Genomic DNA, 25,091 nt, shown 5'->3' on the forward strand with positions numbered 1-25,091 from the left:
TGCTTCTGCAGGCGCCTTGCCCCTTCTCTCGTTTTTCATATGTGAAAACCAAGGAAACAGGACAGGGTTGGAACACTTTGGATGTCTCCTGCCCCGCGAGTATAGCTTCTCCCTTTGGGGAAGATATATTTGCTAAAACCAGATTATGTCGTCTTGCAGGCATCTGTTTCTCTCAAAATGGTCCTAAGAGCTAATATTGAGGATTTCATTTGTGCCCGGGGTCTGCGTGGATTCATGCATTTAATTCCAATGATTTGATTCCAACGCCCCGTGAGGAGCTGTTGCTGTTCCCCTCACTCTAGGGGTGAAGGCACCGAGGGACAGAAAGACTAGGGCTTCGTCCAGCATTTCAGAGCTGTAAAGTGGTAGAGGTGATTCGCTAGGCTCCAGCTGAAGCTTAGGTGACCTGAGTGGAAGCTTCGCCCATCCCTAGGTTGGTCTAATAAGGTAGACAGAGATTTTAGTGGTTATATCACTGTCCTGTGAGGTTCAGGGGGTCAGGGGTAGCTTCCTGGGAGGGATGGTGCGTGAACGAAGGTCCTGAGAGGCACGTGGGTGTCAGACGCGATTGAGTGCTGGCCAACTGGTCTACAGGGGCCGTGCCTGGCTGCTGACTACTGAGTGCGGTGAGGGTCTTGCAGCCTACGGCGCAAGGGAGCAGAGATGTAGCTGGAAACACAAGCACGTCTTGGAGGTCTTCATGGTTCACTAGGGAGCTTAGACATCATGTAGAGGTAGCGAGAGGGTTGTAACAAGGGGTGTCATCATGATTATGTTTTAAAAAGATCTTTCTGGCTGTCTGCAACGTGCTGCTATCACTCACCATGACAAAGACAAAAAAGGGAAAAGACTGTATCCAATCTCGAATTGCCCATCTCTAATTATCTAGACAGGGACCCATCTCTGGGGTGGAATTTCCAGGACAGAAGACAGGCACATCAAAGGCCTTGAATTTCTATGGTCAGATTTCATTCCAGAAGGTCAGTACGGGTTTGCCTGTCCACGGCAGTCCTGGAGCCCACCCTCTTCCCCACACCTTCATCAACATGGTGAAATGACCTTTTTAAAAAAAAAAAAAATGCTGTTTCCTAGTACAGTTGGTTCTCAAACAACATGGGTTTGAACCGTCATGGGCCCACTCACCGGCGGATCTTGGCGGTGTGGCACTGCAAATGTATTTTCCCTTCCTACGATTTTCTTAGCAACATTTCTTCCCTCCAGCTTACTTTATTGTAAGAAGACAGTGTGTAATTCATGTAACGCACAGATTAGGTGCGACTGTCTGTGTACATTATGGGTGACGCACCGGTAGGCTGTTGGTTACGAGTCTGGGGAGTCAGAAGTTACACGTGGATTTTTGACTGTGGGCAGGGAGTAAGGAGGGGGGTCGGTGCCCCAAAACCCCGAGGAGTTCAAAGGTCAACTGTACTTGTCATGTTTTCATGGTTTACATGTAACTTTGATCCGTGGGGAATGTGGTATGTGGTGTCTTTCCCAAATAATTAACAAGTTGCCCAACACTATCCAGCAAATAATTTGTCCTGCTTGTGCTGATTTCACAGTGCCTTCACGGTGTGAATGGGGCACCCCATGGCTAGTCCCACAGTATTGGGATTACTGTAACTGTTAGTCCTTTTTTCTCCAGGCTGTGCATGGGCTCTGTAAGCTCTGCAATTGTCATTCTTGTGTGACGTGCTTCTGCCTGTCCTCACCTGACCTCCCGTAACAACTGGAGAGTCGTCTTGTCTGTTTCCAGCCTCAAATTGGATCAGAACTGCATTTGTTTGATAAAATAATGAAGGGGAGAATGAACATTTTACAACTCGGAGTCTTTCCATTCGGAGGCACGTGCTGATCTCTCCAGTTAACCTGGTCTCTGGGGTTCGAATCCCCTCTGTGTTTGGTGGTTTTAATCGAGTGGCCTGCATTTTCTTGCAGCTCAGTTTTCTTACGTGTGTTAAGCTTCAGTTTTTTTCCTATCTGTAAAGTCAGGACGAAACGGTACTTGTTCAAAAGGTTGTTCTGAAAATTGTATTCAAATAATACAGGTACTGTTCTTAGCACGGTTCCTGATGGCCGACAGCAACAGCAAGTGTTGGCTGAACTCCGGGAAACCTGCTGATGTTAGGATAGATGGATAGATAGGGACTGTTTTATTGAACTCTGATTTTTTTTTTAAATCTTCAATTAACTTTACTATCTCCCATAGTTCTCAAGTCATCATCAAAGAATAACTTCATTTTTTTCATTCCTAAAATTTGTACTGGACTTTTTCCTTTTCTTATCCCATTGCGTTATTCCTTATATTTTTTTACATTTCTTTAAGATTGTATTTATTTATAATATATAGGAGATATATAAAAGAGAGAGATGGACTATGAGTACAAGCCAGGGGAGTGGCAGAGGGAGAAGCAGGCTCTCCACTGAGCAGAGAGCCTGACGTGGGGTTCGATCTCAGGACCCTGGGATCATGACCCGAGCTGGAGGCAGACGCTTACTGACGGAGTCACCCAGACATCCCTAAATATCCCATTTCTATTGGTGTCTCCATTTTAAAGTAGACGGGTTGACATAGCTTGCTTTATTACCAACCTCTTTCAAAATTCCCGATTTAAAAAAAAATTTTAGCTAGTTAGAAAATTCAAACTTTTTAAATCGCTTTGGCCACAAACTAAGTGGTTAATACACATTTGCCAGCTCGGTTCTGTAGGTGGGGAGCCCAGCCGACTCAGCCAGTTCCCCTGTGCTGGGTCGCCAAGCCAGAATCAAGAGCCTGAGCGCCTCTCGGGAGGCCTTGGGGAGAAGGTGCTTCCAGGCTCACTCATGTCGTTGGCAGAATTCAGTTCCATGCAGCCATAGAACTGAAACCTCCACTTCTTTACTGGCTCTGAGAGTTGTTCCTACCTTCCAGAGGCTGCCTGCATTCCTTGGCTTCTGGCCCCGTCCGTCTCTGGGCCAGCAATGGCGGGTTGAGTGCCCTTCATGCTCTGAATCGTTCTTGCTCCTCACCTGCGTCTCTCCGACTCCAGCTGGAGAGGCTGCTCTGTTTTTAAGGACTCACGTGATCAGGTTACCGTGCTAGGACAGTCTCCTTATCTTGAGGTCCATAACCATAACCCCATCAGCAGAATTCCTTTTGCCATACAATTCAGCATATTCATAAATTCTAGGGCCTATGGTGTGAGCATCTTTGGGGCGGCCGTTATTCTACGTCAAGCTCTAGGTTTTTATGTTCATCACTTTTTATCACTGTTTTCCTGGAAGACAGTGTGCCTTTCCGAGCTGTGGTTTAGACACTTTTTAATATATTTTTTTTACGTATTTTATTTCTGAATACTTTTTCTGTTTGTCATGGGTCAGGACATGCACCTACAGAATCCAGCTGTCTTCAATGTCGGGTTACTTAGGTTCTCTCTCACTTTGTCTCTACAAACTGCCATTTTAAAAAGTCCGTTTTGGGGGTGTCTGGGTGGCTCAGTCAGTTAAGTGTCTGACTCGTGATTTTGGCTCTCGTCATGATCTCAGGGTCCTGGAATCGAGTCCCGCATCGGGCTCCCTGCTCAGCATGGAGCCTGCTTCTCCCTCTCCCTCTGCCTGTTTCTTCCTCTACTTGTGCTTGCCCTCTTTCTGTCAAATAAATAAATAAGTAAAATCTTAAAAAAAAAAAAGAAAAAGATGACCATGATAAACTTGGCCAGCTTCCCCTGCTCATGCTCTCTCTCTGTGCCAAATAAATAAATCGAGTCTTTAAGAAAATAAACAAACAATAATAAATGAAAAATATTTAAAAATCCACAGAAGAAAACCATCCTAGTTTATGCATAAAGGTTGAGTTGCCATAGCTGTTTTTTGGGTTTTTTTTGTCCTCTGAAATCTCTCATGGCTAATCTGGATAGCGCTAGCATCTGATGTTTAAGAGGACCCTTGAAAGGACCTCTGAAAACCAACTTGAAACATCCTGGGTACCTTAGGAAAGCCCCGGAGGCAGCCTTCATTTGCCTTGTTGGGAAAGGGGGTGTGAGCTCTCTTGCCTGCTCCGTATTCCATGAGGGTTCTGGATCACAGGAGAACCAGGAGTTCAGCCTGAATGAAAAACATCTGCTTCCCATTAAAGCAAAATCCCCAATTTTAAGTTTTTATTACTAAGGAGAGAGGAGGGCAAAAAAATAGTGGCCATAAATGTACAGTATGCACACGATGAGAAAATCCAAACCTTTTCAAGCTACGGACAAGAAGGGGAAGCCTCCGCTCTACACTCCAGACCCTGACATATGCAATCGCTTCCAGAAAAGAGAGATGATTCAGGAATCAGCTTTGGTAGACATATGTTCCATAAATATAGAATTACAGAGTGCATACACTACGCATGCGCATGTATACCTTTCTGTGTGTATTTAGACAAAAGATCATAGCATATGAACTACCCCATACTCACTTCATTTAACTAAGAGGAGGCCAGTCCTGCTCAATTAATACATGAATCCTAAGCGGCTCCATGCCCAGCACAGAGCCCCACCTGGGGCTCAATCCCACGTCCCTGAGATAGTGACCTGAGCGGAAATCAAGAGTCGGATGCTTAGGGGTGTCTGGGGGGCTCAGTGGGTTAAGCCTCTGCCTTCGGCTCAGGTCATGATCCCAGAGTCCTGGGATCAAGTCCCGCATCGGGCTCTCTGCTCAGCGGGAGCCTGCTTCCTCCCCTCTCTCTGCCTGCCTCTCTGCCTACTTGTGATCTCTGTCTGTAAAATAAATTAAAAAAAAAAAATAAAAGAGTTGGATGCTTAACTTCCTGAGCCACCCAGATGCCCTTTCCTCATCTCAAATTTAGTCAGGCTTTTCCTTTCCAGTTCTATGGGGGAAACATCAAGGAAAGAAAAGAGCATTGTGCAAATATTCTAGAACGCCTCCAACCCGGGAAGTCGGGCGAGCTCTCTCCTGGCCTGGAAGGGTTAGGGCAGGAATTCCCCACTAACAGTTTTCAATACAATAAACAGAATTTGAGGGCTTACCGGTAGCTCTTTCCTGGTCTCATGCGTAGTACTGGGATTTCATTCTGCTGACTGGACTATGTCCTTGTGGACAACTGTGATGATATCTTGTCTGGAGAGACACAGCTGGGGACTCAGAGAGACCCTTATTACCCTATCTTTCTGAGATTTCAAACATTAAGCCTTGGAGCTACATTTTCGTCATTTTCTGAAGTGACTTTGTGCATTATCCTGTGTGTAGAGGTGTGTATTCTCATAAACATAGGAAACGGTGCACACCACAACTTCCTCATAGCATTTATGGTATACACGTGTTCATACAACATAGTCTTTGGGAGAGCTTTGCAGTAAATGCACCCATTTAACAGGACTGCACCCACAGTTCCCTGACTTAATCTATACTGAGCTCTTCCTTGTCTAGCACGGGGGAGTGTCTCGTGATGTAAGAGTTGCTTCAGGATATCTTACGTACCTGTATCCCTCCTGAATCTATGCTTTTAAATTCAGTGCAGGAATTGGCAAACATCTTCTGCAAAGGCCCGGACAGTAAATATTTTAGGCTTTCTTGGCAAAAGTGTGTCTGTTGCAGATTCCCAGCTCAGCCACATAGCACGAAATCTAGCAGAATTTATGCTGTTCACAAAAATGTTTTCTTTCTTTCACACCCCACCCATCCAGTTAAAGCCATCAAAGTCATTCTTAGCTAGTAGGTTCTAGAAAAACAAAAGAGCTGGAATTGACCTGTAGTCATAGGTGGACAACCTCAGGTTCAGCGGATAATAATTCAGGGTCAGAAATAAATGCTTTATTCACCTAGACGGTGGAATACCCAAGATATTTCCAGGAAGATGAAGTTCCGTGTATTTACGCAAACAGAAGAGGATATGAAAGCATCATTGCTCTGCCGAAAACATCTGTTGTCTTGGAGCTTAGCTCCTAAATATTGAGGATTTAATAAAAGCCCTGCCAGTTAAAGGATAACCTTGATAAAGGTTAGATGAATAAATATTGATGAAAAGTCTCCACATTATAAAAGAAATCAGGTTAGAAATTGTCACTGTGGAATGGCATCTGGATTACCAAATTTTTAAAAAACTAATGATATCTATTTTTACTCTATTCATTTATTCATTTATTTATTTTTACTGCTATGTTAGTCACCATACAGTACATCATTAGTTTTTGATGTAGAGTTCCTGATTTGTTGTTTGCATCTAACCCCCAGGGTTCCACGCAATTTTAAATATTTATTTATTTATTTGAGAGAGAGAGAAAGAGAGACAGTGCGTGGGGAGGGGCAGAGGGAGAGCGAGAGAGAGAGAAGCAGACTAAGCTAAGTGTGGAGCCAGACGCAGGACTCGATCTCACAACCCCAGGATTATGACCTGAGATGAAATCAGGAGTCAGACTCCAACTGAGCCAAGCCGGGGCCCCCTGATTTTCAGGATATTATGCAAAGGTCACAGCACAGAACTTGAGTTATAGAACAGATGCGAACATGCAGTGTATCTCTAGGGATAATTCTGTTTTTAATAAGATTCAAGGGGCACCTAGGTGGCTTAGTCAGTTGGGCATCTGCCTTCGGCTCAGGTCATGATCTCAGGGTCCTGGAATCGAGCCCCGTGACTGGCTCTCTGCTCAGCAGGGAGTCTGATCCACCCCCCCCTGCCTGCCTCTCTGCCTACTTGTGCTGTCTCTCTCTGTCAAATAAATAAATAATATCTTTTAAAAAATAAGGTTTGAAAATGTGTTGATGACATAATTGAGCATCCGTGGAAGCGTAGCATTTCTAATGTTCTGACTTCCCTCAGAATGAAGTCACTTTTTCACCTCAGAGAATGCTTCTCTCTCCTCAGCGGCCCAAATGTAACGGTTGTGTGTCCCCCACCCTCCACCCTGGTTTTCCGTAGGTTCATTCCGGAGCCCTGGTCAGCCTGCAGCACCACGTGTGGCCTGGGCGTCCAGGTCCGAGAGGTCAAGTGCCGCGTGCTCCTCACGTTCACGCAGACGGAGACTGAGCTGCCTGAGGAGGAGTGTGAGGGCCCCGAACTGCCCACCGAGCGGCCTTGCCTCCTCCAGCCGTGTGACGAGGGCCCTGCCTCCCGCGAGCCGGACGCGTCTCTCCAGGAGGACGGCAGGATGACTTACCACTGGGAGTATGCCGGCTTCACCCCTTGCACAGCAACATGCCTGGGAGGTACTTGACTCTCCCTCAGGGGCAGTCCTGTCTCGTGTCTCTGACGGTTTGAGAAATCCCAAAATCACGCGGGTGCCAGATGCAAGTTAGAAAAGTCGGAAGGAGGGGAAATCGTTTGAATAACTGAAAACCTTGCCGTTTCTTTCTTTCTTTTCCATCACGATTATCCTCTAGAAGATGAAGGGTAGTGGGATTGCATCCTGGCCAAGAAAATGGTGTGATCCTTTGGTCCTAGCATTTGCATAAGTGAGATGGGGAAAGAGGCTACTGTCGAAAATGAAATAAATAGGAAACTGCAGGACGGATGAATGGAGGCAGTCTTGCCTGTAAACCAGTGTTCTGAGGTGAGGCGGCCTGGGATTGTCTGGTGGTGCCCTGTCAGGACTTATCCTCAGAAGATAGTAAGTTCATATGGTGCATTGGGCCAGGAGCCAGCGAGGAATGAGCCGATGACTGCGGTTCACGTGGGTGCGTGTGGAGTTGCATGCGCGTCCAGTGGACCTGTTCAGAGTAGGGGCTTGGGGGCCTCAACCGTGTGACATTGGCCCTAGGGTTATTGAACATTCCAGGATCCTAGAAGGAGTGGATGAGTAGAGAGCAGGAGTCCAGATGGCCCTTCTCCAGGGCCGTCTTTTGGAAGGAGATAGAAATAACTGGAAAGCTAGATCATCTACTGAGGTGAAGGTGGCTCACGCAGTCAGGAATCCAGAACTCCTGACATGCTATCCTTGGACTCTGCTGGCTGCAGTGGTAGGAAGAATACAAAAAGCTGCTGCCTTTGGAGGCCATTGGGTCAAGTTCATGCCCCACTCCTCCTGGTGGTCCTGAGCTCATTACTTGGAACGTCCTATCGGGTCTTGGAGCTCATAGTCCCATCACTGTGCCTACGCCCTTCACTCTTTGTTCCCCAGGCTCTTACGAAAGTTCCCGGTCCTTCCCATCCAGTCTCCAAGACCTGATGGTATTTGTCTCTCTCCTGTCATAAGTCAGCCTCTGAACCCACCTCTCCTGACACAGACACCTGTGCTCTGACTTTGCCAGCCTGCAGCGGACGAGGATGGAGTGGGATATGTTCTACCCCCAGGCTTCTGCGAGGCGGCTGCTTCCTTTCATATGGACTAATGCACACAGAATTTGAGAAAAGAACCCTTAGCTGTCCCTGCGTTCTCTGTGCTCTCCTATTTGCTTCCCCCCGTTTTTAGAAGCCTATCCATCTACCAAGGAATTTAGATTTTCTTATTCACCTGGACCCTAATTTGCTGCCAGGACATGTAATCTCAGCCACACCTGTGCTGCTGCCCAGAACTCGACTCCTGCTGAGTTCAGGACCCTGGACACCACCTTTGTTGTAGCTTGGAAACCTTAACTCTTTTTTTTTTTTTAATTAAAATTCAACTAATTAACATATCTTGTGTTATTAATTTCAGAGATACACTTTAGTGTTTGGTCAGTTGCACGTAACACCCAGTGCTCATTACTTGAAGTGCCCTCGTTAATGCTGTCACCCAATTACCCCATCCCCCGCACCCTTCCAGCAACCCTCAGTTTGTTCCCTAGCGTTAAAAATCTCCTGTGGTTTGTCTCTCTCTCTGATTTCATCTTACTTTCTTTTTCCCTCCCTTCTCCTTTTGATATGTCCTTGGCGATAATGGGAACTGGTACTTTCTTGATGAGTCTAGAGAATCCCTCTAGAGCCGGTTGCTATGATGTAAGAATGGTCCCCTATTCAACCGCAGTTATAGATGTTGGAACTTTCTTCTACGTTACTGCAAAATGTCAGCTGTCTATACCACTTCTGAACCACCACATTCCTGTAGTTTCACCAGAAGCCTGGGTCTTTGTCTTTTGTTATGAGAGCAGAAAAGAACCCTAGTATTGCTGGCATGTCCTCAAATCTGTTAATCTCAAGTTTTTTTTTTTTTTTTTAAGAGATTTTTACATTTATTTTAGAGTGAGGAGAGGAGAGAGCAGCAGGGGGAGGGCCAGAGGGAGAGAATCTGAAGCAGACTCTGAACTGAACGTAGAGCCCGGTGCAGAGCTCGAAACCACAACCTTGAGATCACGACCTGAGCCAAATTCAAGAGCCAGATATCTAACTAGTGGAGCCACCCAGGTGCCCCTCAAGCTTTTGAATGTTGACTTTGGTAGAATCACTATTTTGTCTAGTACTCTGTCATCCTTGGTTTTAGTTCTTTCCCTGATTGGAAAGCCCCCCCCCCCAATTTGGGAAAGCACACTTGTTGGTTCCTTGGGACTAACAGAGCAGTTGGAGATGCCCAAGGGAAAATGACCAAGTTAATTCTGATTCAGTTGGTGGAGTCTGTTAGCCCTCGTCCTTGAAGCTTAATGCCAAAATGTTAGACTCTGCTGCTGTCTTGTGTACCAAGGTGGCGCAGGGTCCACCTCCAGGATGGCTGAACCCGTGGGAATGACTTTCTTTTTCCTTTTTCTTTCTGTCCTTTTTTTTTTTTTGTAATAGCTCTATTGAAATGTAATTCACATACCATCCAATTTATGCATTTGAACTATACAATTTGGCAGATTTTAGTATATTCACAAAGTTGGGCAACATCATCACTATCAATGTTAGAACTCTTTAACCCCCAAAGAATCCTGTACCCTTAAGCACTTGTTCCCTATTTTTACTCAAACCCCCATTTTCCCTGCCAGTGGCAGCCTGTGGCAGCCACTAATCTACTTTCCGTCTACCCTGGACACTTCGCATAAATGGAATCACATAATAGGATCATTTGTCTTCTTTCACTTCATGTATATTTCTAGCTGAAGTTCCTCCATGGTTTAGCATGAATCTACTTCATTCCTTTTTTTTTTTTTTTTAAGATTTTATTTATTTATTTGACAGACAGAGATCACAAGTAGGCAGAGAGAGGGGGGGAAGCAGGTTCCCTGCTGAGCAGAGAGCCCGATGCCGGACTCGATCCCAGGACCCTGAGATCATGACCTGAGCCGAAGGCAGCGACTTAACCCACTGAGCCACCCAGGAGCCCTACTTCATTCCTTTTTATGACTAATATTATTATGCTATGTGAATATACCACATTTCACTTATCCATTCATTGGTTGGAAATATGGATTATTTGCACGTATTGGGTGTTGTAGATACCACTGCTGTGATCCTTCAGGTACACATTTTTGTATGGACATATTTTTATTTCACTTCTCTTGTGTATATACCTCGGAGTAGAAGAATGAGCTTTGAATCCATTTAACACATCCAGGTTTTGTGAAACTTGGATAATCATGTCTCTCCTCATTGATATTGAGGCCTTTGGGGACCACTGTGAGAAGGGAAACTGCCTTAAATGTCAGAAGTACAGTTCAGCACTCAGATGGTTGGTGTGATGTTGCCCATTTATTTTCTGATGTCACTTCGTGAACACGGGAGGATTTTACAAAATCCTTTTACATTTTACAGATTGTGACAGAGGTCAGCTTGGGAATCGTTCAGTACTCAGTTAAACAGCAATTTAGCCTTGTGAAGGTGCGTTATGTTGTCTAATCCTGGAATAATATCATTTACATGAACCTTGGATGTCCACTAACCCGAATTTCATAGTTAGGGAAACTGAGGCCCAGAGCCCATCACACGGTCCAAAACAGAAAATAATTCGCACCCTTTACAGAGGTTTGGTTGAATGGTAAGTGGATACAATAAGCTTTTTAACCGGGCAGAAGTAATGTTTTTAACTCTGTGGGCTAAAACTTAAATTTTCCTTTTTTTTTTAAGATTTTTATTTATTTATCAGAGAGGGGGGGGGAGAGAGCGAGCACAGGCAGACAGAATGGCAGGCAGAGGCAGAGGGAGAAGCAGGCTCCCTGTCGAGCAAGGAGCCCGATGTGGGACTCGATCCCAGGACGCTGGGATCATGACCTGAGCCGAAGGCAGCCGCTTAACCAACTGAGCCACCCAGGCGTCCCTTAAATTTTCCTTTTAAATAGATCACTAAATTCTGTAAAACTGAAGGCCCAATGCTCAAAACCCAAATCCTCGATAAAGGCAGGGAACCGCTCGTCTGTTCTGTGCTAGACTCGTGGCTCTAGGTTCTGGGGTCAGCATCAGGATAGAAAATGAATAGGACATCGTCCTTGACTCAGTGCATCTCAGCTCTTGGTTATTTTCCTCGACTGTCTTGACGGCGCTACTTAGACACAGTGATACTCGCCTCTCTGTGATGCATTTCAGTGGCTTTTGGAGGCTTAGCCTCTGCGAGTCCTCCTGGCCTATGGTTACAAGCGTCGGTTTTAACCCTCATCCTGGTCTGCCGTAACTGAATACCACAGGAAAATAGGATTTCCCCAGGCACCTGGCTATTTCCCCAACATTCCTGTTTCTGATAGAAAAGTAATATAGGCAAACTGCAGATTTCTGAAAAGATAAGCCTTTCGTTACATCTTGACAATCTGTGTACTTGCGTCTTCTAACTTATCTTCACATCATACAGAAAATCAATTAATCTATTCGTCGGAATTGCTGATACTGGAGAAGATTTCCTGAATCTGTTCTCACACGGGAGTGGCAACAGAGAATTCTTGTTTCATTCCCGAAAGCATGAAGAATGCAGACATATTGAATTTCCAGCTTCTAGGGGGCACGTGTGTATGTGTGCAGCCTTGCGTGTGCATGTGTATGTGCGTGCCCACACACACAGACGTCCTGGAAGATCGGCTTGCCTTTCCAAGGACCCCCACCCCCTGCGCAAAGGTGGTTTTTTTTTTCTCATAAATTTTTAAATTTATTTTTTATTTATTTTCAGCGTAACAGTATTCATTATTTTTGCACCACACCCAGTGCTCCATGCAATCCGTGCCCTCTATAATACCACCACCTGGTACCCCGACCTCCCACCCCCGCCCCTTCAAAACCCTCAGTTTGTTTTTCAGAGTCCCTAGTCTCTCATGGTTCACCTCCCCTTCCAATTTCCCCCAACTCCCTTCTCCTCTCTGAAGGTTTTGTAACTTACTACATCCTAAACATTCCTCACCAGAACATTTGTTTGTCTTTTATGTTATTTGTTGCACTTACGACCTTCAATTTTTACCTTCCTTTTCTCTAACCGCACAAGCTAGTAGCAGATCGCATGGACTTGAAGCCTGGTCGCACTTTGAGCCTAAGTTCTGCCGCTCTCTTCCAGCCACTTATATAAGTTTGTAGAGGCTCATTTTTGTGAGATGCAAAGAGCCATGCCTCCTTCATGAGGCTGAAGGAAAGGACTGAATGTGCTTATTTAACAAGGTGATGTAGGAGAAGTGCCTAATCACAGCGCGTGGCACGTGGTCTATGATAAGTGTTAGTGGGATGATTATTTGATTATAGAATAATAATAGGGCATTCTTCTTCTAATGCTCCCATTTTTTTCACTTTTAAAAGATCTGATTTTATGAGCTCCTCTTAAAATATCTACTCATTTTCGAGTCCATTCTTATGAATTCTCTAAGTAAAATAATCATCCGTAATGAAAGATGGTTTCATTTTTCCCTTTCAAATAGTTATTTATCTTATGTAAGCGTTATGTCTCATTGCATCCTCTGGGATCACAAAAACAGCGGTGAGCAGTGCGGGCAAGGCCAAGCTTCCCTTTGTCCTGAAAGGGGCAGGAACCTCTGTTGTTCTCAAAAATAACATTCTACAAATAGTGGTCGCATGTTTCTTTGTGGTAGGCGCTGGGCTAGGTGATGGTGACTCCGTCGTCCCTAACTCACACGGTGGGGGGAGAGGAGTGCTGATCACATAATCCCACACATGTATGTAACTCACAGCTGGTGATAGCAAAAGAGATACATGGTGCTAAGGAGGCATATAATAGACTTGACCTAATTAGGGAAGTCAGGGGAAGCTTCCCTAAAAGCAATGACACTGGAACTTAAATCTGAAAGATGAGGAATTCGTTCAGCAAACGAAAGAAGAGCAGGTGGGTGGCAGGTGCATGGTCCGTCCTGGGAATGAAGAAGGCAGGTGCAGCTGGAACACTCCGGAAGACGGTGAGCTGACGCCGGGGAGGAAGGCAGGGGCCGATGACTGCGTCATGCAAAGCTGACTTGGTTCTTGATCCCCAGATCAAAGGGAAGCCACTCAGAGAACCAAAGTGGGAGTTACAGGATCCAACTTGTATTTATTTCAAAAAGGTGAGCCCAGATGTACTGTAAAAAAAGGGGGGGGGTTGGAAGGGATAAGCACAGACGTAAGGGAGGCCGTGGTAAGAAGCCGTTGTCTCATCCAGGTGAGGGCTTGGCGTTTGGTGGTAAGGATGCTGGAGATGGTGGACGGCAGATGACTTAGAGAGACGGGTCGGAGGCGGGAGTCTGTGTGTGGAGGAGGTAAGGGGGAGTGAGGTGGCCAGTCCGAGTCTGGATTCTTCTCTGGGATGACGCATGCTCCCCGGAGGACCACTTGGGCACAAGGAAATCACGCGTTCAGTTCCGGATGGAATGACTTCAACATGCCTTCGGACTTCCCCCAGTAGGGATGCTAAGTGGACTGTTGCACGCGTGAATCCGAGGCAAAGTGCGAAGATGTAGCTGGACATAGACATTCACGAGTCATCTGTGTGCGGAGAGCACCGAAGCCGGGGTAGGAACGAGAATCTCCGGGAAGAGAGCGGGAGGCCGCTGGTGACAGAGTCCGCTTTGAAAGGATGGAGGAAGGAGCCACGGGTGACTACGTTAGAGATGAAAGGAATAGATACTTTGGGGGCAAAATTAGTGATAGAGAAGACAGAGAAGGCGAAAAGGCTAGAAGGCATCATGGGTTGTGCGTGTTGTGTTCGTCAATGCCCGAGTGGCTCGGGGACACTTACAAGGAAGTGAGAAAGCTCCGGCATGAAATCAAAAGGCGAAGTCGTCCACAGGTTTCCTGGGAAGATGGAAAGGAGAGGAAGTGACCCACGGGTAGAGCTCGGTCTCGAGATGTGGAAGAGGCAGCTCCTAATGGAAACAGGCCAGGCTTCTCTGTGTGCAAGAAGCCGTGGGTCTCTGTGCCTGATGGCAGGAAGTTCCCGGTGCTTTTGTGTGTGTATGTGTGAGTGCGTTTGTGTGTGAGTGATTTGGGGAGCGAATGCAGCAATGTGGGAGGTCACGGCACACTGCTCTTACCCTGCTGACTACAATGGGCTGGTATAGGATCCGGTATAGGATCCGGGAATGGCATCGCACGTGTCGGTGTCCCCCGTTTCACAGGGCAGAGGCCAAGCATGACTCCCCACAGGGGGAAGGGGGACGCTGCAACCCCAGCCGGCCCCTGGGGCTCCTGCTCGCTCACTCCACATGGAGATGCGCTCCCGACACGGAGGGGCCGCCACCGCTGTCTTGTTCTCTCCAGAGCTCTGAGTCCCGACGGGCCCGGAGCTGTCATCTCTTCCAGCCAGTCTGCGTGCAGGGGTGGCTTCCTGTCAGGCTCCAGCAAAGCCTGGGCTGCGTGTCACGCTCCCCCCCCGCGCCACCCCCCCGGGCCACCGCCGTACCTGCGACGCACTCACAGACCTCCCCGGTCTGCGGGGCTGCAACCTGGGCATTGAGCAGTGGAGAGGGAGGAAAACAGACTCACTGTTCTGTTCAGGGTGGCCCGGGCAGGTGCCGGTACAGGGCCACGTGCTATGAAGTAGCGACATTCTCTTTCCCTTGAACCGATGCCGCCGTCAGTGTTGTAGTCGCGGTACCACGAATCGGAGTTTTCCAAACCTCCCAACAGCGTCAAACGGTTTATGTCACGGGGCACCCAGGAGGCTCAGTCAGTGAAGCGTCTGCTTCAGCTCAGGTTGGGATCCTGGGGTCCTGGGATCAAGCCCCATGTCAGGCTCTCTGCTCAGCAGGAAGCCTGTTTCTCCCTCTCCCTCTGCCCGCCCCCACGGCTCATGCGTGCTCTCTCTCCCAAATCAATAAAGAACATCTTCTAAGAAATGTTATATCATGGATATTACCTGTTTAAAAAGTTTGAAAGCCCCGGTTCTTACCCATTCCTGTTTTCCCCTCTTGGACGGGACTGAGGCAAGAACATCGTGGCTGGGTCTCAGACGTCATTTTCAAGACCCACCCCCCACTCCTGGTTATTGTTGCAGTCAAGATCTTAATTTTCAAATAATTTCCCTTAGTTAGGTTTTCTTGGGGGAAAAAAAAAGGCATTGGTATTGTTATTATGAGTTGTTCATCTGGTCTCAGTTTGCCTTAAGCCTCTCTCTCCTCTTTTTTTTTCTGACCACAAATACTGTGGGATCCATTCACTCTTTCTGACCAAGAGTTATATAGGGAATGACGTCTAGAAAATTCCAATGGTTGGACTTGGGGGTTTTGTTGTTATTTGTTTACAGTTGGACTCTGCGGTGGTCAAAGAATGTGACCGGCATGACCTCTGGCTTTTGGGACTTACTGCAGTTTATAGACTAATAGAGGATCGGTTCTTGTTCCTGTTCCACTAGTGCTTCAAGACCATGTTCATGTCTCTTTCTAGGGCCCAAGGCTCTTCCGTTATTAAATCAACATACTTTTCTCAATGCATTTTTTCATTTTTATCTTACAACTTGATGTAAAAATACTGGACAGAGCACCTTAAAGAGCGATGTTCTTCATCGCTCTGGGTATTTATTTCGTACTGAGAAGGGTGTGTGTGTGTGTGTGTGTTATGTTATTTGGAATGTTGAATTACTCAAGACTTGCGTGCAAGAAAACCAACTCATGTGAACCTGAAACCAAACAAGAAAATGTGTTAATTGGCTCTGCCTCCCTTTTTCGAATCCCTCCCCCCATGTTAATTCATTTCTTGATGAAGGCCTTGAATATGATTTCTGCCCCCGAAAGACCCTCTTATTATGACATTGTAGAAGTCAAGCGTGGACTGAGGGATATTGCCTCATATGACCAAAGGGATGGATTAGAAAAAATTATACTGAAATTTTAATGCTTCATTTATTTCATAGCTCCAGAAGGCATCACCGTTACCACCCAAGTTTTGCTAAGTATAGGAAGTAAAATTATAGTTATATTTTTTGCTTCTCCTTTTGACGATAAAGCTCTTATCAAGCCTCTTGAAGTGAAAAGCATTGAAGTGATCTCATAGGTTGAGTATGTGAGGTGGAAGGTATTTTTGTGGTCGTCTCTAGAAAATACATTTTACCCCAATAAGTATCCTAAGCCACCTATTGATTTTTACATTCTTTTGAGTATGCTTGCTTTAAGACAGAGAATGCGGGGTCTAATATTTCATCCGAATGGTTAAATGAGATGACATTAGACCCACTGCATCTTCAGAAAACACTCCCAAATTGGCTCTGTATACATTTTCTAAAGTGTTTTGATTACAAATTAAAATACATGTACAAGGTAATCGGGCTTTTCTCTGACAAAAAAGAAAGGCAGCCCTGCTAGAAAAGGAGCCTCTGTGTCCAGACAGAGTCAGGACGAAGCCTGACATTTGCAAATGGAAACTGGTGATTCAGTTGTCGCTGTGTCCCCCCGGTATCTCAAGTTAGCTAGTCCTTACTTTAAAAAAAAAAAATGTCATGGGCGATCCATAGAGATTGGAGATCGCATCCCGCTATGGCTGGGAACGTGAGATTCCAACTGAAGAAAGCAGGAGAAAATGCAGCGGAAAGAACCTCACCTCACCGATGTGTATTTTAAATATCCTTTTGGCCTATTCGGCACTCTGTAAAATACCATAAAACGGATGGATTGAAACATGGCATTCGGAAAGAGAACCACAGTCTTCAAACCTAATGGAACACACATTCTTGCGTGAAACTGAATACATTTGCATATTTCCAATAGCAGAGTCAAGTTGCTGTTACAATTTTTATGTGATTCCTTTCTCATCCGGAGTTTGATTTATACCTTGTGCAGTTCTGATTTTCCAATAATTCTTTTTGTCTCCATAGACGAAGAATAGGGGTGAAGATGTGGGCTTTGGGGCTACACGGGCCCCAAAGCAAAGATCAGCCTGTGGAAGTTGCCTGTTTGCTCAAGGACAGTCCCTGCTTGGTTGACTGTCCCAGCAGGACAAAGACAGAGCTCTGGCTTAGGAGACAGGAAATCTAATTTTTAGTTTTGAATCTATCTCCCCCCCCCTTTTTTTTTTGGATGTCTTGATTTCTCTCTAAACCTCAGTGTCCTTATTATTCAACTAATGAACTGGAGATGGTGAGACCATTCTTTGGACCTCACAAGGTTATGAGGGAGGTCGGGTGCTTCTTTGGTTTTCAAGGGGAGTGTATATGGGCAGGAAAGGCGGTGGGGTGAATATTACAGGCAGGAAGACTTTGGAAAATGCGCAGCTGTTTGCCCCCATGTGCCCCCTGCAATGCAACCTGGAACCGAGCGGCGTAGTCAGAGGGCAGCGGCTCAAGAAGTCCCCACACCCCCTCTTCCCTCCACAATAAGATATTCTAAGTCACTTGCATTTTGCTGTCTCCCACCTGCAGGCCGTCAGGAAGCCATAGCCGTGTGCTTGCACACCCAGACCCAGAGCACAGTCAGCGACAGCCTGTGCGACACGCTCCACCGTCCGCCAGCCATGAGCCAGGCTTGCAACACCGAGCCCTGCCCCCCCAGGTACGTGCTGGCCCGTGCTCCCGCGATGCCATGTGGGACTAACACCCTCTCCCGCAGAGACACCCACATGTGCATAGAGGCTGGTGCCCACCCTCTCCCGGCTTGGGGAGACGTTCTCTCTTCTCCATTCACCTCGTGCACCGGCCAGATTCCTGCTGGGTGCACGGGGACCGCCGAGGTAAGCAGGAACCGCCGTTAGCCGGGCTCTTGGGAACGAACATCAGCTGGTCTGTGTTTGCAGAACCATGGAGTCCGCGGTACTGTTCTCTTCTGCCTCCTCAAGGGCACTGCTTTGCCTCCCGCCACATCGAAGGGCTCGGGCTCCGCGGTCAGTGCTCGGGCCGTGTTTGTAGCGTGACTGAGCGGATCTCCTACTTGTTAGCTACACGCCGGGTATTGCCACCGCTCCCGCTGACTTGCCTCAGATCTCAGACTGAGGGGTGCACTGGTACAGGCCCCTATGAACAGATGACGTCAACTTATTTTTGGTCTCCTTGGTCTGAAAGGTTGACCCTAAAAGTTAATCCTCTTCCCTGCTTAAGTCCTTATGAGATCCTGGGGAATTTTATCAGAAGCGAGGGTAGGTTTTCCCCATGTTCTTCTCTCCCTGGGCGTTGCTGGCTGCAGAGGACGATGCCTCTTCATCCTTGGCTTCTGACCCAAGAGCTTCCAGAATCCAACCACCCACTTTTTCCTTCTTCAATCCTTTGCCTTCGTTGACTTGATCATGCTTCCATCACTAATCAATTGCCAAAAATATAGCAGTCATTCCTGGTCTGCTCCTCTCCCTCTTTGCCAGAATCTCTTACCTGCCTCTTGGTAATCATATCACCCATCTAACAAGGTACCTTTATTCCCTAAAGTCAGGTTTGCGACCTCTGGGACTCTAAGTCACGCAGGCAGATCCTTGTGTCTCCCCGGCCGTCCTGGAGTGAGGACCGGTGTATTTTATGTTTATTCAGGAAATAAGTTGGGTTCTGGAATTCTCTCGACTTTTCTGACTTTGATTCCCTGAGATGTGTTGGCTGTGATATAAAATTCCTGCCTTGGTGGTCTGAGGGAGTTGGGGGTCGGGATGGACTAGCGTGTCCACGCTAGGACTCCAGCCCTCCTGCCCTGCACACGGCCTTTTTCTCCCGCGTCTGCCCCTCCAACGGGCACAGGCTCCCAGCGAGCCCGGCTCCAATGTGTGCTTTCCTCTTTGGTGAGGGCACTTCTCCAGTGGGGGCAGGAACGGGGTTGTATTCCCGTGACCATATTGCCGACTTCAGCTGTAGGGTCAGGAAATCCCAGGGACGTCCTGACTCGTGTTGGAGCTACCTCGCTGTGCTCCGCTGAGAAGCAGTGAGGACCTGAGCCCAGGATACCAGCACAGGGATACCTGCTTTCCTTCCTGCTTGCCTCCCCCTCCCCCATGTTTACTGCATTCCGGAATGATCCAAGATTGCCGAAGAGACATACAGGAGGGGTTTTAGGGAGGCTTGATCTAACCCGGGGTTAGGATGCTCGCTTTAACGGGTACGTCTAGACCTTTCCCAGAGCATCGGTCGTATGGGGGTAATGCTGAGTGTAGAGCTACTGGGAGTGTCCCCTTTTATCTTTGGAGAAATGGCACTTCTATTAAGCTCTCATAATCCAAATTTGTTATCTACATTTCTCAGTTGTTTCTTGTTTCTTATTCTAATACTGGAAACACTGACTTAGATATTTTTGGAAAAGCCAGGATTTCTGTTTTCCTTCGCTGACACATCCCCGCCCCCGAGGCTCTGTAGATGGGAGCAGATGGCCACCTGCCTGAGCCGGGGTGAGGGACAAGGGGAAGCACAGCGAGGGGGAGACACAGAGTGTCCTCCCCCAACACGTTTTCCCACGAGGTTGGAATCCTCCACCACCTCCCCTTTCTCGACACCAGCCGGCGCGGGCCTTCTGGAAAGAGGACTACAAACGAAACGATTTGGGATTTATACAAACTCCAAATGGTGACTACGGTTTGGCTAAGTGTGCAGTTCTGTAGTCATAAACAAGGAGGAGTGAAAAAAAGAAACTGTCACCCATAAATTTGGAGTGTGCTTTATTTCTAGCTCCAAATCTTACTCCCCGTCAACGGAAAGCTAGTCTTCCCCCGTTGGGTCTTTCTCTGTAGCCCAAGCCTTTGGCAAGTGAGGACTTGGGCACAAGTGGCCAATTAAACAGAAAATGGACACAGGTGCCAACACAAAGCAGGCTTCAGGGGCGCCTGGGGGGCTCAGTCCGTGAAGCGTCTGCCTCCGGCTCAGGTCATGATCCTGGGGTCCTGGGATGGAGCCCCGCATCGGGCTCCCTGCTCAGCTCCCTCTCCCACTCCCCCTGCTTGTGTTCCCTCTCTCTTTATCTCTCTCTCCATCAATTAAATAGATAAGTAAAATATTTAAAAAACAAAAACAAACAAAGCAGGGTTAAAGTGAGAGGGATTTGCCCAGCAGGGCACACCAAGGGGGCTGAGGACATGGTGAAACTCAGTTTTGCTCTTGCAAAAACAACCCTGTTCTGATCCAGCTCTGAAAGTGAAGACCGCTGTAGTGGGTCATCATGCAATTTTTTTAGCAAAAAAAAAAAAAAAAGAGAGAGAGCGAGCGAGAGAGAAAATGCAGAATAATCGATTCTTTGTTCTAAGAAGGAGCCGACTGAGTTGCCATGACCATGACCACTGACATTACATTCAGTGCATGGTGCAAATAACTTGATTTCATTATTTTTAGTTTCATTTTTTTAAGGCGAAGTCCAAATCATACATTTCCCTACTATTTATTCTATTTATCATAGAGTTTGAGTTTCTTCTTCTTCTTTGTGTTAAGCGGCTTTTTCTGGTTTCATTTCTCAACTGAGGATGTGGACACGATTCACGACGCCGTCTCTCTCAGCCTCTTAGCAGTCCTCCCCAGCCATTCCCAACTGCCCCTGCCTCTGTGCAGAGAGATTTTGCATGAACTGTTTCCATCGCAGCCAAATAAACTCTCTCCTCTTGGGTTTCCTGCTCTGACCCACACACACAGGGATGACCTTCATAGAAATTTCTAAATCGCGGTGACCGTGAGAGGCTCCCACATAAAACCCTCCAGGAACTTTCCTTACCTGAGGATCACAGTCTGTGTTCTTTACTTTGGCATGTATGTGACCTTCCTGGGGCTGCTGTCACACAGTACTGTGGACAAGGTGGCTTAAACAACAGAAGATGATTGTCTCCGTTCTGGAGGCTGGGGAGTCCGAGATCAAGGGGCAGGCAGGGTTGGCTCCTTCTGGGACTGGGAGGGAGAACCTGGTCCAGGTCTCTCTCCCAGCTCCTGGTAGGCGTTCCTTGGCTTGTGGATGCTGTTCTCCCCAGGTTTCCATATTGTCTTCCTTCTGCTTGTCCCATTGTCCAAACGTCCACTTTTTATGAGGGTACCAGTTATATTGGGTTGGCGCCCTTTCTAATGACGTCATCTTAATCGATCAGAGACCCTATTTCCAAATAAGATCACATTCACAGGAACTAGGAGTCAGGGCTTCAACAACTTTTGTGGGGAAATAATTCAGTCCATAGCATCCTATAAAGTCCTTTGTGCCCCTGCTTTTAGGTTCTTGGACCACATCTCCTGTTACTACCACCGTTGGCACACGCACACACACACTCACACACACGCACACACACACTCACACACACACACACATACACAGAGGCACACACATGCCCCGAGGACCGTGTCAGCAGCTACGGTAAATTTTCACCGTGACCCACGCTCGTGTTCATTCCTGCCTTTGGGCCTTTGCACATACTGTGCCTGCCGTCTGGATCTCTCTTCTCCATAAAAAAAGTGAAATCTCTCCCAGGAAAGCCGTCATTTCTCACTGGTGTAATGAAGTCCGACAGAACACGACGGAGGACCCTATGCTGAGACCCCTGAGAGAGGGGAGCTCTTTATAGTTGAGAGAGGACTGGGGGTGGGCGGGGGGCATGGGGTGGTGCCCCACTTGTGCCCCCTCCAGGAATCTCAGGCAGTGCCTTAGCCCTCTGGGCCCCTCTGGGCCTCTTCATCTGAGTAATGATGGAAAATGCTGGACTTGGTGCCAGCAGGTTCCTTTCAACTCCGATTCCTTTCACCATTGAGGCTGCTTTCAAGTTGCATTTTTTTACTCAAGTCTTCAGAGCCGTGCCCGGTCTTTCAACCGGGTCTTTTCGGAATAGCCTTCCCCTGAGCTGACCAGGCGGCCATCAGTAGGGTTGAGTTCAGTCTGCAGTGCTTCCCTTCCTTGGCTCCCCAAACCCCAGCAAGAGTTAGTACCAAGTGCAGACCCTGTTCCTTAGGGCTGCCGAGGGAAGCCAGCCAACCTGTCCCGTGTGCGGCAGCAGCCCCGTGCCCTCATCTCTGGGCCTCAACAAGAATGATCACGCATTATCTTCTCCGGCACCGTCTTGCCCACAGAGCTTCCCTCCAAGCTGGGAATAATAATAGAGCGCGCAACATGTCTTGGCCACTTTGCAAAATTAAGAGTCTGTTTTTATGTGAAGGGAAATACTCTTCCTCGTTTCAAAAATTGCAAATTTAATAAACTTTTCGAAGCTTGAGAGTTATATTGGAAAAAACCCAGCAGAGACAAAGGGTGGGTGCCAAAGTGAAGGTAAGTTTACAAAAATGTTTTAGGTTCTAGAAACCAGTGGTGTAGGAATAACAGGAACAGGGTGTTGCATAATATTTTCCACACAAATATTTACTGACTCCAAGGGCAATAGCAGTAAAATATCACCCCAGGGTGAAAGTTACCACTGAGATCGGGCCGGACAGTCCATGGATCTTTGTTTACCCAAAGGCGAACGCATTTGATGAATTAGGCTGGCCTCTCCAAGGTGGGGTGTTGTATGTTTATTTGCTCTTATGGAGTGACTCCCCATCCCCCCGGTCTATGCCATAACTGCTGAGTGTCTGCTATTTATGGAGTCCGGTTTTTCCAGGAGAGAACCAGCAGCTTGTAGAAACACGCAGGGGTTACATAATGGTCCCACTCGTCTGAGGGGAGCTTTCTTCTCTGACAGCAATCAGCACTGCTAGGGAGAGAAGGCAGAAAGCAAGAGGCAAGAGTAATGTGTTTCTCTACCTCCTTGCTTTACCTTGTTACCCAATTCTCGAAGTTTAAAAAACCCTGTATTTAGTCTTCAGTCTGTTAAGAAGAAACAGTTCCCCATTTCTTGCCTAACAGTGGTTTCATTTCCAGGCCCTTGTGCCTCTGATGGATTCTTCTAGCTCTACACTTTCTTGAAAGATGATTATCCAGCAGTCATTCCAAATACGTTATATACTTAAGCTGAATTGATAGTGAAACCTCATGGTTTTAATTATTTATCCATATAGCTTGGTTGTCATCAAAATATGATATATATTTCTACTGTTGGTGAGTTCCCTCACCTCCAACGCTACTGGAAATTTAGATATAATCAGTTACTACCCAGCTAATTGGTAGGCTTCCAGTTAAGCTGGTGTTTTAATTTTACCTTCTGTTCCAAACACAGATCAATGGTAGAGGCAGTGTAAGTGCAGGGAAATTAAAACAACACACTGAAGACCGTATCATGAAAAGAACTATGTGGGCCGGGAATGGAAAGAAAGTGTGAAGTGGTGAGTGAAAACAGACCTGTGGTTCTTGTGGACTTGAGACCCCAAGCAGTCAAGACTCATGAGAGTTCAGTTCCATAGAAAGTAGGGCCGAAATATCTTCCTTTTTACTGATTAGAAAGAACCACATTCACTGCTCCTTTGGGAATAGAAGCAGGATAAAAGCTGCTGCTGATCACAAACTGAAGGCATTGTACAGATGAGGCTACTCGCCTGTGGGGGTGGAGGGAAGATACAACCGTGTAGCCACAAATCACACGTTGGCTCAGTGATTGGATCGTCAGTGTCCATATGGGGCTTCTGTGCGGTGTTGTCCGTATGAGATTTGGTTCTGGACTGGAGATGCTGGAGGGCTAGATGGAAGTAAACAACACTGTAGACCCCGAGGGGAAGTGTCAGCGAAAAGGACAAAGGGAGGTGGGGAGAGAGAAACCAAACTGAGCCTGCAGAATGAAATCCCAAAGCACACGAAGAAACCTAATACCAATGAAGATGGTCAGCAGACTCAGCAGCTGAAAGTTGAACTCACTCCAGATGAAATCAAAATACAAGAACAGTCTGAGAAAGACTGTGTCCCTGAGCTCTTTGGTGATCTAAGTTGGTAAATAGTATCCATGTAAAGAACTAGAAATTGTGAAATAGACACGGGCAGAAATATAGTCACAATAGGGGAGTCTTAAAAAGAACCAGTTACACAACTCAGAAATTTTGAAACCCAGCGAAAAATAAGTAACCTACAAACAAGGGAAGAAAGAATTGCTGCCTTAAAGGTAGCACTGAGGAAGTCAAGAGAATTAAACCATGGAAAGTTGAAAGTGTGGGGAAAAGAGAAGAAAGGTAAGAACCAGTAAGGGCAGAGAAACAAGATATTAAATAAACTGTTTACTAAAACTTAAGAAAAAAAAAATGTCTGTTCCTAGTGTTAAGAGAAATAAATGAAAATGAATCCCACTTAGATACATAATAGCAAAGCTGCCGGAAGTCAAAGATGATAAGAAAATCTTAAGAGTTGTAAGACCTAAAAGACATATCAACTAACAACTTATTAACAGCTAAAGTTCCCAAAAAAGTAAAGAAATAATATCTTTAGAATACTATGGGGAAATCATGATCCACCTAGAGCTAACCTTGCAAAAATAATTGTTCTGAGTATGTGAAGGTCCATTTTTACTCAAGCGATGAACTAGATATACTGAAGACCCTTCTACTAAAAGATTCTAAAATATTGAGTAAAAATGTATAAAACAACTTGAAATGTAAAACGACCCTTGTGAGAAAGTAAGATAAATCCTCAGAAGTGAAAGAAAAAAGAAAGAAGAAGGAAAGAAAGGAAGGAAGGGAGAAAAAGAAAAGAAAAGAACTATAGCATGGATCTAGCATGGTAACCTTGTATTTAAGTTAGGGCTTCCATAGGGGACAGTTGCCAATGGCACAAATCTAGACCTTTGGCTTTAACAGTTATTTTTTTTTGGAAACAGACAAGTCATTGGATCTCCAGGAAATAAGGAATGGAATGGAGATTCCCATATGAAGCCAGGATCTACCTCAGTGAAAAGACACATTGGAAAAAAATCCACCCCGAAAAGGCAGATCTCAAGGAAAATTATCTGTCCTGGCTTTGCCTGTGAGTGGAAGGAATTAAAAAAAGCCTCCCCTGTATCATGCTCAATGAAAGAAGCCAGACACCGAAAAATGCTGTGTGATCTCATTATCTGTGGGCTCTGA

At 46.5% G+C, this 25,091-nt stretch overlaps 1 protein-coding gene across 3 annotated transcripts in view; it reads left to right on the forward strand.

The window, feature by feature from the left end:
• The window catches only part of LOC309867399 (endophilin-A3), a 487,937-nt gene that overhangs the window by 370,517 nt on the left and 92,329 nt on the right, over nt 1-25,091 (forward strand). For all 3 annotated transcript variants that reach the window (XM_082736215.1, XM_082736212.1, XM_082736211.1), the window contains 2 exons: nt 6,896-7,182; nt 17,610-17,739. In XM_082736215.1, the coding sequence (XP_082592341.1) occupies nt 6,896-7,182; nt 17,610-17,739 (417 nt within the window). The remainder of the gene's footprint in view (nt 1-6,895; nt 7,183-17,609; nt 17,740-25,091) is intronic.

The sequence above is a fragment of the Mustela nivalis genome (assembly GCF_964662115.1).
Source record: "Mustela nivalis genome assembly, chromosome: 6".
In the NCBI taxonomy this organism is placed as follows: Eukaryota; Metazoa; Chordata; class Mammalia; order Carnivora; family Mustelidae; genus Mustela; species Mustela nivalis.